Here is a 15,575-nt window from a genome sequence, read left to right as displayed (position 1 = left end):
AATGTTTAAAACCTCATCTTTCTTTTTCCTTTTATACACTTTAATACTGAGTGGTTTAAAATCAGAAAAGGTGTGTGTCAGGGTTGTATCCTTTCACCATACCTATTCAATCTGTATGCTGAGCAAATAATCCAAGAAGCTGGACTATATGAAGAAGACTGGGACATCAGGATTGGAGGAAGACTCATTAACAACCTGCGTTATGCAGATGACACAACCTTGCCTGCTGAAAGCGAAGAAGACTTGAAGCACTTACTGATGAGGATCAAAGACCACAGCCTTCTATATCGATTATACCTCAACACAAAGAAAACAAAAATCCTCACAACTGGACCAATAAGCAACATCATGATAAACAGAGAAAATATTGAAGTTGTCAAGGATTTCATTTTCCTTGGACCCACAATCAATACTCATGGAAGCAGCAGTCAAGAAATCAAATGATGTATTGCACTGGGCAAATGTGCAGCAGAAGACCTTTTTAAAGCGTTAAAAAGCAAAGATTTCACCTGGAGGACTAAGGTGTGTCTGACCCAAGTTATGGTGTTTTCAATGACTTCATATGCATATGAAAGCTGGACAGTGAAAAAGGAAGACTAAAAACGAATTGATATATTTGAATTATGGTGCTGGCGAAGAATACTGAATATACCACGGACTGCCAGAAGAACAAACAAACCTGTTTTGGAAGAAGTATAGCCAGAATGCTCCTCAGAAGCAAGGATGGCCAGGCTTTGTCTCACGTACTTTGAACATGTTATTACCATGACGGACCAATCCCTGGACAAGGACATCATGCTTGGTAAAGTAGAGGGTCAGCAAAAAAGAGGAAGACCCTCAAAGAGATGGACTGACATAGTGGCTGCAATAATGGGCTAAACATAACAATTGTGAGGATGGCACAGGACTGGGCAGCGTTTTGTTCTATTGTGCATGGGGTTGCTATAAGTTGGAACCGACGCTATGGCACTTAACAATAACACCCTGCACGAGGAGCTCTCTGAGTGGTTCAAACTGTTAACATGCTCAGCTGCTAACTGAAAGACTGGCTGTTCAAGTCCACCCAGAGGCACCTTGGAAGAAAGGCCTGGTGATCTACTTATTAAATACCAGTCACTGAAAGCCCTACGGAGCACAGTTCTACCGTGACACACGTGGCGGAACCATGAGTCAGAATCAACTCCAAAGCTACTGGATTTTCTACTGGCTCACCCAGTGGGGGCTGCCCTCCCTCCTGGCCACCCTTGCCTGATCCTGAACCTGGAGCCCAATAGCCTGAGTGTGAAGGCCACTCACTGCTCATGTTCCCAGAACACAGGGTGCTCGTTTGTGAGCCCAGCTCCACCTTCACTGTCTCTTTCTGCCTTTTTTCTATGACTGCTGTGTGTTTGGGGCAGACAGCCACATCCACGTGAGAACTCAGAGCCATGGCGATGGGGTGTGTGCTTTGGTGGATTTCAGAAAGGGGAGGGACTTGGTTACTTCTGAATTTGGGGAAGATCATCTCAGCTGCATGGTGAACAGACAGATTAGGGAGGAACAGGTCTAGGGGCAGGGGGTCCAGACAGGGCTACCATGGGAGCCCAGGGCAGAGACGAGGCAGGAGGAAGGGCAACACAGCAGGGTGGTGTGGAAGACAAGTATCCTGTGACCAGGTCTTGACCAGAGAGGGAGCTGGGCTGGGACTGAGTCAGGGCCCCTATGGGTTAGACCCCAGCACTTTGGCTGCCCCTCCACAGAACACACGGCCTGGATAATGGGTGGCCATCAAAAAGGCCACAGCTTTGTCCTAAAGAAAGCCAGAGGCCACACCCTCCCATGGCTGTGCTGAGCAGCTCAGCTCTGGCCCAAACCTGACCCACTCAGCAGGGCCAAAACCATGAGGACCCAGGTCTGCCCTTTGGAGAAGGGAGAAGAGGGGTTGGACTGCAGGGTCTGGGATCAGACTGCCCGAGTGTGGATCCCAGCTCTGATGGCCACTACTATGGGGCCTCGGTTTCCCCATCCGTACAACAGGGAAACAACGTTCCCCAGTGCACAGGTCACTCCCGGTAAGGGCTGAACCTTGCCCACTGGGCACTGCGGGGCCAGAGGTTAGGGCTCTCCAGGCATTTCACAATCTGCTGTTCCTTGCTTGCCTCCTGGGGTCCACAAGCTTCTGAAGTGTCCAGGAGCCGCTCTGAGGTCAGGTGGTAATCTGATGCCCCCTTTCTGGATACATTTCCCGTGTTGTCTTAGCACCACTCTGGGCAACTGCCAGGCTGGTGCCCCCACGTCTGCCCCTGGCTGCAGAAGCGGGACTTGTGGTGTAACCGTTACTGCTTGGCAGCCACTGTCAAGCCTGAGCCTTAGAAACCCGAATTTTGTCGTTGTTAGTTGCCATCAAGTCACCTTGACTCATGGAGACCGAATGTGTTACAACGTGCAACTTTTTCAAAGGGTTTTCTTGGCTATAATCTTAATGGAACCAGATTGCCAGGCCTTTATTTCGAGGTCTTGCTGGGTGGGTTCAAACCACCGACCTTTAGGACAGCAGCCAAGTGCAAACAATTTGTACCACCTGCCGTTGTCGTCTGCTGTGCAGTCCGTTCCAACTCATATCGATCCTATACGGCAGAGAACTGCCCCACAGAGTTTTCTGGGTTGCAACCTTTACAGGGGTAGATCGCCAGGTCCAGGTCTTTCTCCCAGGGGCACAGCAAGGGAGAGGCAGAGGGGGGCACCTGTCCCTGGATGAAAGTCCAAGGGGGCGCCAAATGAGGCACGAATGACATTCCAAGCATGAAAGGTGCCTGACGGAGGCGGGGGGTGGGGGGAGTGTTTATGCTGAGGCTTTGCTGCTATCAACTTCTATTCATCTTTAAATTGGGTGGGGAGGGGGCAACTTAGAAATTGCCCCTGGGTGCTTGAATGTGGGGGCTTGCAACTCAGAGATTGCCCCGGGGCACCTGTTACCCTGGCTAAGCCCCCTGCTTTTTCCTGCAGAGCTGTTGTTAGGTTTGAACTGCCAGCCCTTCAGTTAGCAGCCAAGCCCTTAGCCATTGTGCCACCGGGGGGGTGGGGGGGGCTCCTTCTTGAACCACCTAGGGACCTTATATACCAATTAACATTTCTTTAAAAATATCCATCCTCCCAACCCAATGACCCGCGACCCCCACACTCCCGATGGCTCCTCTGATCACGTTTCCAGGTGCAGCTGCCGCCTTGGTTTCAAGAGCTCTTTTAACTTGAACTTCTCCATCAGTGGGCTCCAAGGTCGGCCACCAAGGCCCGCTGTCCTATAGCACAACTCTGCCCTGCCCTCTCCCTAAAGAAACTTCGATAAGGATCTTTATACCAGTGCTTGCTGTAACTGCAAGTTCTGTTTAAGTCATTACACGTATTTACACTAATTATGTAGTTAGATGTAATTACACTAATTGTATAAAGGCACAACAATCAACTAAGGCTTGAGAGAACAAAGGGAATCTGCCCAGAAAACCTTCCCCAGAGGACAGAAGGGGGCCAGCGGGAGCCTTGGGGCATGGTCTGGCCTGGCACCTCAGCCTGCACACAGTAGGTGCTCAGACATTTCCAGGGAATGGAACTGGCTGTCTCTCTTGAGACAGCTGGCCTGGGGCCACAGGAGACTTGGTTCACACCTCAGCCTTGGCCAGCAGTTGACTTTATGTCCCCCAAGCATTTTGGACAGGTGAAAGGAAAACAATCAAGTCACTCTCCTGTTCAGAAACACTCCATGGCTCCCTGCTGCCTACAGAATAAAGTTCAGTCTCGGCAGTTTATACTCAGGCCTTCCAAGATGGGTCTCTGATGTCTATCTTCTACCCCGTGTTTAGACGTCCCCAAGCATCTATGCTTAAACCAGTCACCGTCGGGTCCACTCTGACTCATGGCGACCCCGTGCGTGTCAGAGTAGGATTGCACTCCACAGGGTTTGCAAAGCTGATTTTTCGCAAGTAGACAATTTTTCTTCTGAGCCTCATCTGGGTGGGCTCGAACCTCCAACCTCTTGGTTAGCAGCCGAGCATGTTAACTGTTTGTACCACCCAGGCACTCCCCACCCGCAGTCCAAACAGAGCGGCTGACCTTCCGCGCCACTGCCCACACAGTACCCTCCACTCGGGGTTGGGTTAACCTGTAAGAATGGTATGCACAGTTTTGTATTGCGCAAGGTACGCAAGGCTTCACTGTATTTACTTGCTAATCTGTGGCTAGCAATTTCACATGTGATTTGCCACATTGTTAATGTGGTGGCGGACAGGTGAAATTGTACACTGCAGATTGGTGGGAAGGCACAATCGGACCTGCGTGTACCTTGCTTACTGGGTAATCCAGCCCTGCCTCCACCTCACAGCCCTCCTACCTCTGGCTCCCCTGCCAAAATCCTACCTACTACTCAAAAAAACCCAAACCCATCCACTCAATTCTGACTCAGTGACCCTATAGGGCAGTGCAGAACTGCCCCGTTGCATTTCCAAGAAGCAGCTGGCAGATTCGAACTGCCGACCTTGTGGTTAGCAACCGTAGCTCTTAACCACCGCGCCACCAGGGCTCCTCCTGATTCCTCCAGTCCTGACAAACCATGTCCCTCTATAAAGCTTTCCCAGTCCTCCCAGAGGGAAACCTGGCTGTCTCCCTGCCCTGATCGCCCACAGCTCTTAATTTGTAATTCTCTGATGACACAACACTTTTTTGACCCATCAGGGTCTTCTGTGGCCATGCCCGTCTCTGCCCGTAAAGTGAGTCTCTCCAGGGTGAAGACGACCTCTGCCCATCACGGTATCCTCAGCCCTCGGCACAGGGCAGAGCTAAGATGGGTGTGATGAATGAATGAATGGGTGAGTGAGCCCCTCCCTGTGATAATGACAACATATTGATGAAAAAAAGCTGCAGGAGCCTCTTAAGCCTATTGTGGCACAGGGAGGTCAGGGAAGACCCCTGGAAGTGATAACGTCTGGACAGAATCTTGGAGGCTAAGTGGGGGTCTGGCAGGGAGAGAAGAATGAGCCAGGTAGGGGGATCACACGGAAAAGGGCACAGAGCAGAGAACACAGGGTCCGCAGGGTTGATTACGGCTGGGGATGCAAGCAGCAACGCCAAGTACAGGACTGTCGCTGGCTGTAGTCAAAAGTTCAACAAACAATGGCCTTGAATGAGTTTCCATCTCTTCTACCTCCATCAGCGCTGGTGACTGTGTGTTAGCCACGTATTGTTGTTTTCAGTTTTCAACTCATAGTGACCCCATGCGACAGAGCAGAACTGCCCCACACAGTTTCCTCGGGTGTCATCTTTACAGGAGCAGATCGCCAGGTCTTCCTCCCATGGAGCCGCAGGGTAGGTTCAAATCACCAAACTTTCCCTTTAGCAGTACAGAGCTTAACCACTGCACCACCAGGGCCAGGCTATCAGGATGGGGCAATAAAAGCCTATTCACTCCTCCTCCTTTAGGTGGGGGCTGGTGAGATGGTGCTATGTACAGTTTCCAGAAAGTTCTACAGGGACCTTCAGGGGACCACGCCAGCTGTGGGCAGCTGACATCTAAGGCATCAGGGCTCTGCCTTTCAGATGCTCATGCTTGGTGGAGGACAGACAGAGGGAAAGGCAAGAAGCTGTTCTAGGTCCAAGGGGCGTGACAGCCCCCCTCTCGGACTGAGGGGCCTTGAGAGAGGGCAGGGCCCAATGCTGGGGCCCCTACAATGCTGCGTAACAGCCCACAGTACCTCCCAAGCACTGTTTATGGGGCTTTGCAAATACTAACCCATGGAGTCCTCCCAAAAACCCCAGGAAAGAACAATCATTATGCCCATTTTACAGAAGAGTAAATAGTGATGTGCCCAGGATCTGATTCGGCAGCGTGGGCTGCAAATCTAGTCTGTTCTAGAATCTGCTCTAACCGTAACGCCACGCTGTCTCTGGGTGGACAAACCCTGGAGAGTCCGAGATGGCTTGCTGAGACCAGTCCCAGGCCTGGGAGCCTGTGGGCTTGTCAGGACGATGCCCAAAGTGAGGTGCCCATCCCCACCCCCTGCACAGTACCGCCTGCTAGAGCAGCCCCCAGACCAGGGGACCACAGCCTGAGCAGAGTCTGGACACTCTGCTTCAGGGTTCCTGGTCCCCACCTAGCCACCTAGCACACAGGCCCAGCCTCTGGACACAGGCCCCACCCCTGGCACACAGGCCCTCCCCGCTTGCCCGCCCCACATACAGGCTCCACCTCTTGCACAAGGTCCTGCCCTACCCCTGTACAAGGCCCCACCCATTGCAAGGCCCCGCCCATTGCAAGGCCCCACCCCTGGCACACAGGTCCCACTCCCTGCACAAGGCCCCGCCCCAACCCCTGCATCAGGCCGGGGTTGCTGCCCTACCTCGGGGTTCTCCTGGCCCGGGGGCCTGTCTTCCTTTTTCTTTTTGGTGGCCTGAGCTCCCTGAGATGGCTCCTCCGTGGGCGGCCGTGGCTCCCCCGAGCTCTCGGGCTGCGTCTGCACTTGAGGCTGAATGATGATAACCTGGAAGAGGTGGTGGAGTGAGGGGCGCCTGGGCGGGGGGCGGGGGCCGGGAAGGGCCGGACTTGTCTGCCAGAGGGGTGAGCAGGCCAGGGCAGATCAAGGGGAGCGAGGAGCTTGTGCCGAGGTCCCCGCTCTGCAGGACACCTCCACCTGGCTGTTCCTGCCCCCAACGACACTTTCCACCTTGTACAAGGGCTGAGAGAGGAGCAGGAAGGTCTGGGTTCAGATCCTGCCCCACCCTTGTTTCCCAGCTGTGTGGCCTTGGAGAGGTCACTTGGTCTCTCTGAGCCTCAGCTTCCTCATCAGCGAAATCTTCCCAACACCCACCTCCTTGGAAACTGAGAAGATTCAGGTGCATGGGCTCCAGGGAGGCTGGTCTGTTTATCCCCAGCTCAAATGCAGGTAAACTGAGGCAGAGAGGGATCAGTCTACCCCCTGCCTGAGGTCTTCAAGTCAGAAAGTGGAGTGGGGGGGCGGGGGGCTGGCACGTCATGAGGTCTATCTGGCTGCAGCTTCCAGGGCCCGCCCACTTCCCCAGCCAGTCCCATGAGCCCCCAGGCCAGTGTCTCAGGCCCCCAAACCTGGTCTGGGAAGGGGTGGAATGACTCCTCAGTTCTCCTACTCTGACCTGAGGGGCCCTGCCCATCCTGGGGGTGGGGAGGGGTGGGGAAAGTGGGGCCAGGGTGGGCTCCAGACCCCACTGAGCCTCACCCAGGGTGGCCCCACTTTGCCCAGCCTTCCTGGGGTCCAGGATAAAATTTGGTTTGATCAAAGGAAGGATCTGAGGCTAAGAACCAAGTCTGAAATCAAGGTACCCAGCTCAGCCTCTCCCGGGGTGGGAAGTCCTTCCAGTGGCCGTCCCTGTCACTCAACGGTTTCACTTTATGTTTCTGCACAGGGACTTGGGAAGAACTGTCTCCTTCATGGATCCCGGGAAAAGCTGGCAGCCAGGTCTGGCCCAGCCAGGCACCACGCGAACGTGAACTTCTAAGAACATGTGGTGACTGTCTTGTGACTTTAAGGCTCTTAAGCACCAAGAAAAACTGCAAGCCTTTTCTTGGCTGGCTTACTTGGCCGGCTTACGGGAGACCACTTTGCTCTCCTTTGTATCAGCTTTTTAAAACCCTAGAATTCTCAGGCTGGGGAAAAAGTGCCCCTTTTTTATATTCAAGGTAAGAAATACACTGAGATTCCCAATAGAAAAAAGACAAACCAGTCATACATCAGGAGGTGGACTTCTTTAAATATACAGGGAAAACAGCCATGCTTAACAATAACCAAAGGAATCCAACTTACGACAACGAGGGGCCTGTTCACATCTAGTGAACGAGCAAAAAGCGTTTAAAACGTCAACACTGAGTGCTGCTGTGGCTGTTGAGAGACAAGCACATTCGTTCAACAAGCTTCTGCTAAGCTCCCCCTCTGAAGCAGGCACCATGTTCGAGGACACCGTTAGAGGGCAGGAGGACTTGAAAGCATGAAACTCGTAGAAATACACGTTATGCAATAACATACGGTTGCGTGAAAGTCGAGTAAACATTTGGGATGGAATACAGAAGGGACACTGGTCAGACGGGATGGCCTGGTGGACAGCAGGCCTTGAATGGGGACAGAGGGTGTCATGGATTGAACTGTGTCCCCCCAAAATATCTGTCAACTTGGCTAGGTTGTGATTCCCACTATTGTATGATCGTCTACCGTTTTGTCATCTGAAGTGATTTCCCTATGTCTTGTAAATCCTATCACTATAATGTAATGAGGTAGATTGGTGGCAGTTATGTTGATGAGACCTATGAGATTAGATAGTGTCTTAAGCCAATCTCTTTTGAGATATAAAGAGAGAAGCCAACAGAGAGATATGGGGACCTCCCGCCACCATGAAAGCAGTGCCGGGAGCAGAGCACATCCTTTAGACCTCAGATTTGTGCACTGAGATGCTCCCAGATCGAGGGAAGATTGATGACAAGGACCTTCCTCCAAAGCCTTCCCCTGGAGCCAGCAACCTGAATTTGGACTTCTAGCCTGCTGGACTGTAAGAAAATAAACTTCTCTTTGTTAAAGCCATCCACCCGTGGTATTCCTGTGATAGCAGCACTAGGTGACCAAGACAGAGGTGAAGAGGCCCAACCTAGGAAATGATACTAGTGCACACAGTTGATGCACTCAGCTACTAACCAGCAGCTTGGAGGCTCAGGTCCGCCCAGAGGTGCCTCGGAAGAAAGGCCTGAGGATCTACTTCCAAAAAATCGGCCCTTGAAAACCCTGTGGAACACACTTCTACTCTGACACATATGGGGTCGCCATGAATTAGAGTCAACTCGACGGCAACTGTTTGGTTGGGGTTTTACATGGTCCTGGAGCCCTCACCTAGCCGCGATCACAAGGCAGGTCGGAGGGGAACAGGAAGAGGGTCTTAGCCTTAAATCCTGGCAAAACAAATCATAGGAGATTTTCCATTCCAGCACCTGGGGTCTAAAAAAGTGCTCGGCTCTGACCCCACCAGCATGGAGCTCTTCCCCACTCACTCATCCACCCACACGTTCGTCAATAATCCAGTGAACGGGGTAAGGCAACCATCAACCAGTCATTCTTTGTCCGTTCGTATTAATTCATTCAGCCGCATATTCTTGTAAGCACAGAATCATTCATTCATACCCCATTCACTCATGTGCCAATTCATTAATTCCATCCATCCGTCCGTCCGTCCGTCCACCCACCCATCCCATCCCATCGCATCCCATCCCATCGTCCACTCACACCTCTGCTCATTCACTCCATCACCTGGCCAGCCTGGTTCAGCCCGGGTCTCGTTCCTCCGGCCCCTCTGGGACCCCTGCACAGTGTGTGTGGCACACCCTCCCTGGAGCTGGCCCCGGGGCACTCACCTTGTTGTCGGCACTGATGAGGAGGGGCTGGACTTTGATGCTGTCGCTGACCACAGACACAGTGGTGCTGGGGGTGATGGCGGTGGCATTGCTGGGGGAGGTGGAGATGATGGCGTAGGCCACGCCGGCGCTGCTCAGAGGAGAGGTGACAGTGGCGGGCTCGGCGCGGGCCTGGGGCTGGTTGCCGGGCGCTGGCACATGGCTGACGGTGTTGTTGGCAGTGGGGAGGGCCGGGCTGGGGTTCTTGATACTGACCACAGTGGCCTTCTGGAAAGTTGGGGGCTGCTTGGGGGGCCGGTCCCGGCCCGGGGTGACTGGGAGGCTGTCTGGAATCAGAGTCTTTGGCCTAACCTGGGGGTAAGGGACAGATGCATGGTCAGACAGACAGGCAGAGCGATAGCTCGAGAGGTGCATGGAGGGACAGCCCTGAGCAGAGCCAGGACTCAGGAACGGACAGCGACTGTGATGTCCCATGGCAGAGGTGAAGGGACAGCAGCACAGAGAGCCTGGGGCACTCAGCCAAGCCCCCGATGCTCCGTGTCCTGGGCTTGCAGCAGATGGCCCCAGGGGTTCAGGGGAAGCCTCTCAGGCTAAGGCCCTCTGCATCAACGAAAAGGGGGAGCAGAGAGGAGGCACGTGGCAGGGGGGTCCGTTCAGTTCCAATCTGCACATGCCAAGTCCCAACACAGGCAGGGTCAGCCTTGGCGCCGGAGGTTGGAGGGTGCTGCCCGGCAGCGGGTCAGGGTCCAGAGGGGCTGTAGGCTGCGGACCCTGCACAGTCCTGCCTCCTGATCTGGGTGGGGGTTGCTGGCATGTCCCCTGTGAAAATCACAGGACTATACACGTGTGACTGGTAATAAGAAGCCCACATAAAACAAGGGAGTCTAAGGGCTTTGTGGGCTGACGCGGGCAGCCCATGAGGGGGTCAGGTCACGGCCAGTCCTGGCTACTCCAGGACCCGTGCAGCCTTGGGCCAACACCTGTGCTCAGGTACACAGCAGGTGCTCAGTGAAGCTGAGTTAGTGACAATAAGGGCACGGGTTAATAATCAGCAGGCATTTGCCCTGCACCAGGCGCTGTGATAAACGCTTCATGTCGGCGGATTCAAGCTTGCAGCCACCAGGAAGGGGGTTCCTGTGTGAGGCCCCTGAAATGAGGTGCTCAGGCCAGAACGGTTATGAGGCCCAGTGACCCGTCCAAAGTGGCAAGCCCAGGACGATGGCCTCCTGGGGTGGAGCCCAGGGCACCGGGCCCCAGCATCTACGCGGCCTCCCAAAAGGCATCGTCTCGTCACTTCCTCCACTGTGACCCACAGTTAAAAACACGCGTTACATCGTGACCCAGAAGAGGCGCAAACAGTTCGAGAAACAACGCTTCTGATGCAGCTTGATGTTTTCTAGTCTAGCCTAGCCTAGTTTATTTCATTAAAAAAAAAAAAAAAAATCTGGTTATGACCCACTAAATTGATTTCAAAATTCCTCCCATGTGGAAAACACGATCTGGTCCAATTGTCTCCATTGAAGAGTGGGCAGAGGAAGCTGAGAAGGGAAGGCACAGCCAAGGGAGAGACCCCAAGAGCAGGGTCCCCCCCAGCTCAGCGCCCACCTGACAGTGCAGTGCTGATGGGATTACGTTATGGATTGAATTGTGTGCCCCCAAATATGAGCTGGAATCCCAACCCCTGTACCCGTGGATGTGATCCTGTTTGAAAACAGGGCTTTCTCTGTATGTTAATGAGGCCATACGATGTAGGGTGGGTCCTAAACCTCATCACTTCTGAGGTATAAAAACAAATTAGGTACAGCAGCGAGCACAAATGGGGGAACGCAGGTGTCACGTGAGGATCGCCAGGCAGCTGAGGAACACGGGGGCAGCCAACCGACAAGGAAGGAGTCGACCCGGGCGAGACCCCGATGTGGACGTTAATGTCCAGAACCGTCAGTCGATGTCTGTTCCTTCAAGCCACCGGCTCCTGCTGTTTGTGTTACAGCAGCAGCAAGGAGACTAATACGGACCAGAATCCAGAGAGGAGACAGGCAGACAACAGGCAGCCCGTGGCCCGCTGCGGGGCAGCTTACCTGAGGTAGCACTGCTGCTCCTTGCCCGGCCAACCTCTGCAAGGAGCTGACCTGAGGACCAGTGACAGGCACTGCAGTGGTGGTTCCCAAAGCCTGCGAGACAGAGAGGGTGGTGGGCTGAGGCCAGGTGGGGCCTGGGAGAGCCATCTCCATTTGTCTCTCTTTGATTAGGATTTCTCTCATCACAAAAGTAGTATGTGTTCATGGAAGAAATTTTGGAAACTAGAGAAATAAAAAGAATAGCACCCCCAGAAAACAATCATTCTCTCTTTTTTTTTTTTTTACATCCATTCCTTGTTATATAGTAGTTTCTGTTTTTAAATTTTTTTTTTTTTTTTACATAGCTATACATAGAACGTTGCAACCTGTCAGTGGACGTTGCAACCTGTCAGTGGTTTGAACCCAGCAGTGGCTTGGTGGGAGAAAAGACCTGGCGATCTGCTCCCATCAGATTACAGCCTTGGAAACCCTACAGGGCAATTCTACTCTGTCCTATAGGATCTCTGTGAGTTGGAATCGACAAGCCGACACCCAACAACATTTCTACTTTTTCTTAATGATACGGGTTAAGATTTCCCAACGTTGCTACAACCTTTCCAATCACCCCTGCACAATGGCTGGAGAGCATTAATTCAGGTAGAGGTATTTTTCAGGTCCTTGATCCACAACCCCACTACATTCCTCAGAAAGTGGGGTTTGGGGAGGAGGAGGGACTTGGGCACGCCCTGACACAGCCCTTGAATCCAGCACCCCCTCCCATTCGGGGCTTTCGCCAATGTATCATGGCTGCTAACTGAAAGGCTGCAGGTTCAAGTCTACCCAGAGGCGCCTTGGAGGACAGGCTTGGCTATCCACTTCTGAAAAGTCAAGCCACTGAAAACCCTATGGAGCACAGTTTTACTGACACACGGAAGGTCGCCATGAGTCGGAGCTGACTCGACGGCGGCTGGTTTTTACTGGTCCAATGCATCATGGGATGGCATGCCAGCAATGACTGGGCATTTGGAGAGAGGAGAGGGGAACAACCTCTCAGTGACTCCAGGCCCACACAACACAGGGATGTGTTTTGGGCACCTGCTTGCCCCAAGTCTCCTTCTGTGGGAACCATCGCTGCTCACAGTCCCTGCTGAAGGGGCAGCTCCAGACAGCCATGTCTGTACCCCATGAGCCTGCCCCCGAGGATAAGGCCCACTGGACTCAAAGCCAGCCATGCCATGGTCACTTCTCTAGTGATACAGGAGACCTCGACTCTGTGTGGGCAACGGGCAGGCCGTGCCCCGTCTGCAGGCCACCAGCAAGAGAAGGCCAGCTGGGAGGTAGGGTGAGGGATGGGATGAGCAGGAAGAAGCTGAGTCAATGCCACCGCAATAGAGCTCTCAGCAGCCGAGAGAGCGAGTGAGCAAGCGAGCGAGCAAGCAGGAGAAGCCGGAACCACCTAAGACACAGCATATGGGCCAGATCCTGGACGCCCAGCACTGTGGAGCCGGCTGTACTCCCTGTCCCTGGGTTCTGGGGGACTTGCAGCCATTCAAGCCTCCCTCCCCATGTTCTTCCCCAGACAGTATCTCTATTCACCCCGTACATTTTTTAAAAAACAATTTATTCTATTTTTTATTATTGTTGAAAGTATACACAGCAGAACATAGCCCAATTCAACAGTTTCTACAGGGACAAGTCAGCAACACTGATTACATTCCTCAAGTTGTGCAGCCATTCTCACCCGCCTTTTCTGAGTTGTTCCTTCTCCGTCAACATAAACTCACTGCCCCTAAGCCTCCTATCTGACCTTTAGAGTTGCTATTGTCAGTTTGATCCCATATAGACGGTTCTTTAAAAAAGCACAATGCTCAAGGCCGGCATTCTTTACTAATTAAGCTCAACTATTGTTTGGCTTCAGAAACCCTGGTGGCATAGTGGTTAAGTGCTACGGCTGCTAACCAAAGGGTCAGCAGTTCGAATCTACCAGGCCCTCCTTGGAAACTCTATGGGACAGCTCTACTCTGTCCTATAGGGTCACTATGAGTCAGAATCAACTCGATGGCACTGGGTTTGCTTTTTTTTATTGTTTGGTTTAGAGAAGACTTCAAGAAATATTTTTGGTTTAGGATTAAGATTTAAAGATCATCCCAGGGCAATAGTTTTGGGGGTTCGTCCAGCCTCTATATCTCCAGGAAGTCTGGAATCTGTGAGAATTCAAAGTTCTGTTCTGCATCTCCCCGCCTTTTGACCAGGATCCTGCTGCAGAAGAAATGTAACGCCCCGTGTACATCTTCAGCAGCCTCTTCTCCCAGCCAGAGGCAACCTGGGGGATGGCTCACGGTGGACACAGCGCGTGGCCCTCCCCGCCAGTGCCATAGGTAAGAAAAATTTAAAAAGGCACCTAGGGTAGAAAGGAAGTAGTAAAGCTGCGTTTGTTTGCAGATGACATTATCATCTACATAGGAAATCTTACAGAATCTACCAAAAATGCTGTTAGAACTAAGACTCTTAGCTAGGCTGCAGGATACATCGATATACAAAAGGCAACTGTATTCCCATATACTAGTCACCAACATTCAGAAACTGAAAATTCTATTAAAACGCCATTTGCAACGGTATCAAGAAATAGTCACGGATAAATCTGAGTAGAAGTGTAAAACTTGTACACTGAAAACGTCTAAACGCCGCTGAGATAAAAACAATTATAAAGTAAACAGAGACACCATATTCATAGATCGCAAAGCTCAGTACTGATATCAATTCTCCTCCAGCGGAACTATAGATTCCATACAGCCCCAAACAGAATCTCAGCAGGCTTTGTTTTTTGGTAGAAATCGACAAGATGATTCTAAAATGTATACTGAAATGCAAAGGACCTACAGTAGGCAAAACAACCCTGAAACAAACAAGTAACCACCAACCAACAAAGGCAAAGGGCTTGCCCTGCCTGATTTCAAGATCTACTATAAAGCTACAGTAATGAAGACAGGGTGGTACTGGCGTCAGGATACACACACAGTTCAGGGGAAGAGAAGTGAGGCCAAACAGACTCACACATACACGGTCAACTGACAAAGATCCAAGCAAAGATCCAAGGACAATGAATCCAGTGGGAAAACGATGGTCTTTTCACAAACGATGCTTGAACAAGCAAAGGCTTCTTAGATAGAACACCAAAAGCTGAATCCGTCTAAGAACAAACTGATAAACTGAACTGCAACAAAATTATGAACTTCTGCAGTTGGAAAGATGGTGTTAAGAGAATCAGAAAACAAGCCACAGTTTGGGGGGAAAAAAACAAACTCGCAAATCACCCATCTGATGAGAGACTTGTATCCAGAATATGTAAAAGAACTCCTGACACTCGATAATAAGATTAAAGGAGCAAAAGATTTGAATAAATACATCATTAGAGAAGATACATGACAGCAAATAAGCACGTGAAAAGACACCAGACACCACCAGTTATTAGGAAAGGCAAATTAAAACCGTAATAAAGCACTTGCTGTTAGCCACTGTCAAGTTGGCCCCCACTCGTGGGGACCCCAAGCACAATGGAACCAAACAGGCCAGGTTCCATGCCATCCCAGGACTGGTTGCAGCTCGGACTGCTGTGATCCATCGGGTTTTCATTAGTTGATTTTTGGAAGCAGATCGCCAGGCCTTTCTTCCCCGTCCACCTTAGTCTGGAAGCTCCGCTGAAGCCTGTTCAGCGTCCTAGCAACACGCAAGCCTCCAGTGATGCAGGTGATGGCTGCACGTGAGGTGTACTGGCCAGAATCGAACCCGGGTCTCCTACCTGGATGGCAAGAATTCTACCATGAAACACCAAACAACGACTGATCAAGTGCTGGCGAGGACACGCAGCAACCGCAACTCTCACACATGCTGGTGGGAATGTAAAATGGTGCAACCACTCTGGAAAACCGCTCGGCAATTTCTTCAAAAGCAGAATATACATTTACCATCCGACCCACCCACTCCTAAGCGTTACCCAAGAAAAAGGAAAGCACACGCCCATACGAAGACCTGTACCCAAAAGCTCAAGGGTCTTTACTGGTAACAGCCAAAGACTGGGAACAGCCCAGGTGTCCATCAACAGGTACCCGGATAAACCATGGTCTAGC

At 51.8% G+C, this 15,575-nt stretch overlaps 1 protein-coding gene across 2 annotated transcripts in view; it reads right to left on the bottom strand.

Moving 5' to 3' along the window:
- The window catches only part of PHF21B (PHD finger protein 21B), a 141,728-nt gene that overhangs the window by 21,425 nt on the left and 104,728 nt on the right, over positions 1-15,575 (bottom strand). For both annotated transcript variants that reach the window (XM_064285212.1, XM_064285213.1), the window contains exons 3-5: positions 11,470-11,562; positions 9,392-9,742; positions 6,366-6,506 (exon numbers count right to left, since the gene is read on the bottom strand). In XM_064285212.1, the coding sequence (XP_064141282.1) occupies positions 6,366-6,506; positions 9,392-9,742; positions 11,470-11,562 (585 nt within the window). The remainder of the gene's footprint in view (positions 1-6,365; positions 6,507-9,391; positions 9,743-11,469; positions 11,563-15,575) is intronic.

The sequence above is a fragment of the Loxodonta africana genome, chromosome 4, assembly GCF_030014295.1.
Source record: "Loxodonta africana isolate mLoxAfr1 chromosome 4, mLoxAfr1.hap2, whole genome shotgun sequence".
Classification (NCBI taxonomy): domain Eukaryota; kingdom Metazoa; phylum Chordata; class Mammalia; order Proboscidea; family Elephantidae; genus Loxodonta; species Loxodonta africana.
Note: the sequence above shows the minus strand (reverse complement) of the source record. Positions and strands in the feature narration are given on the sequence as shown.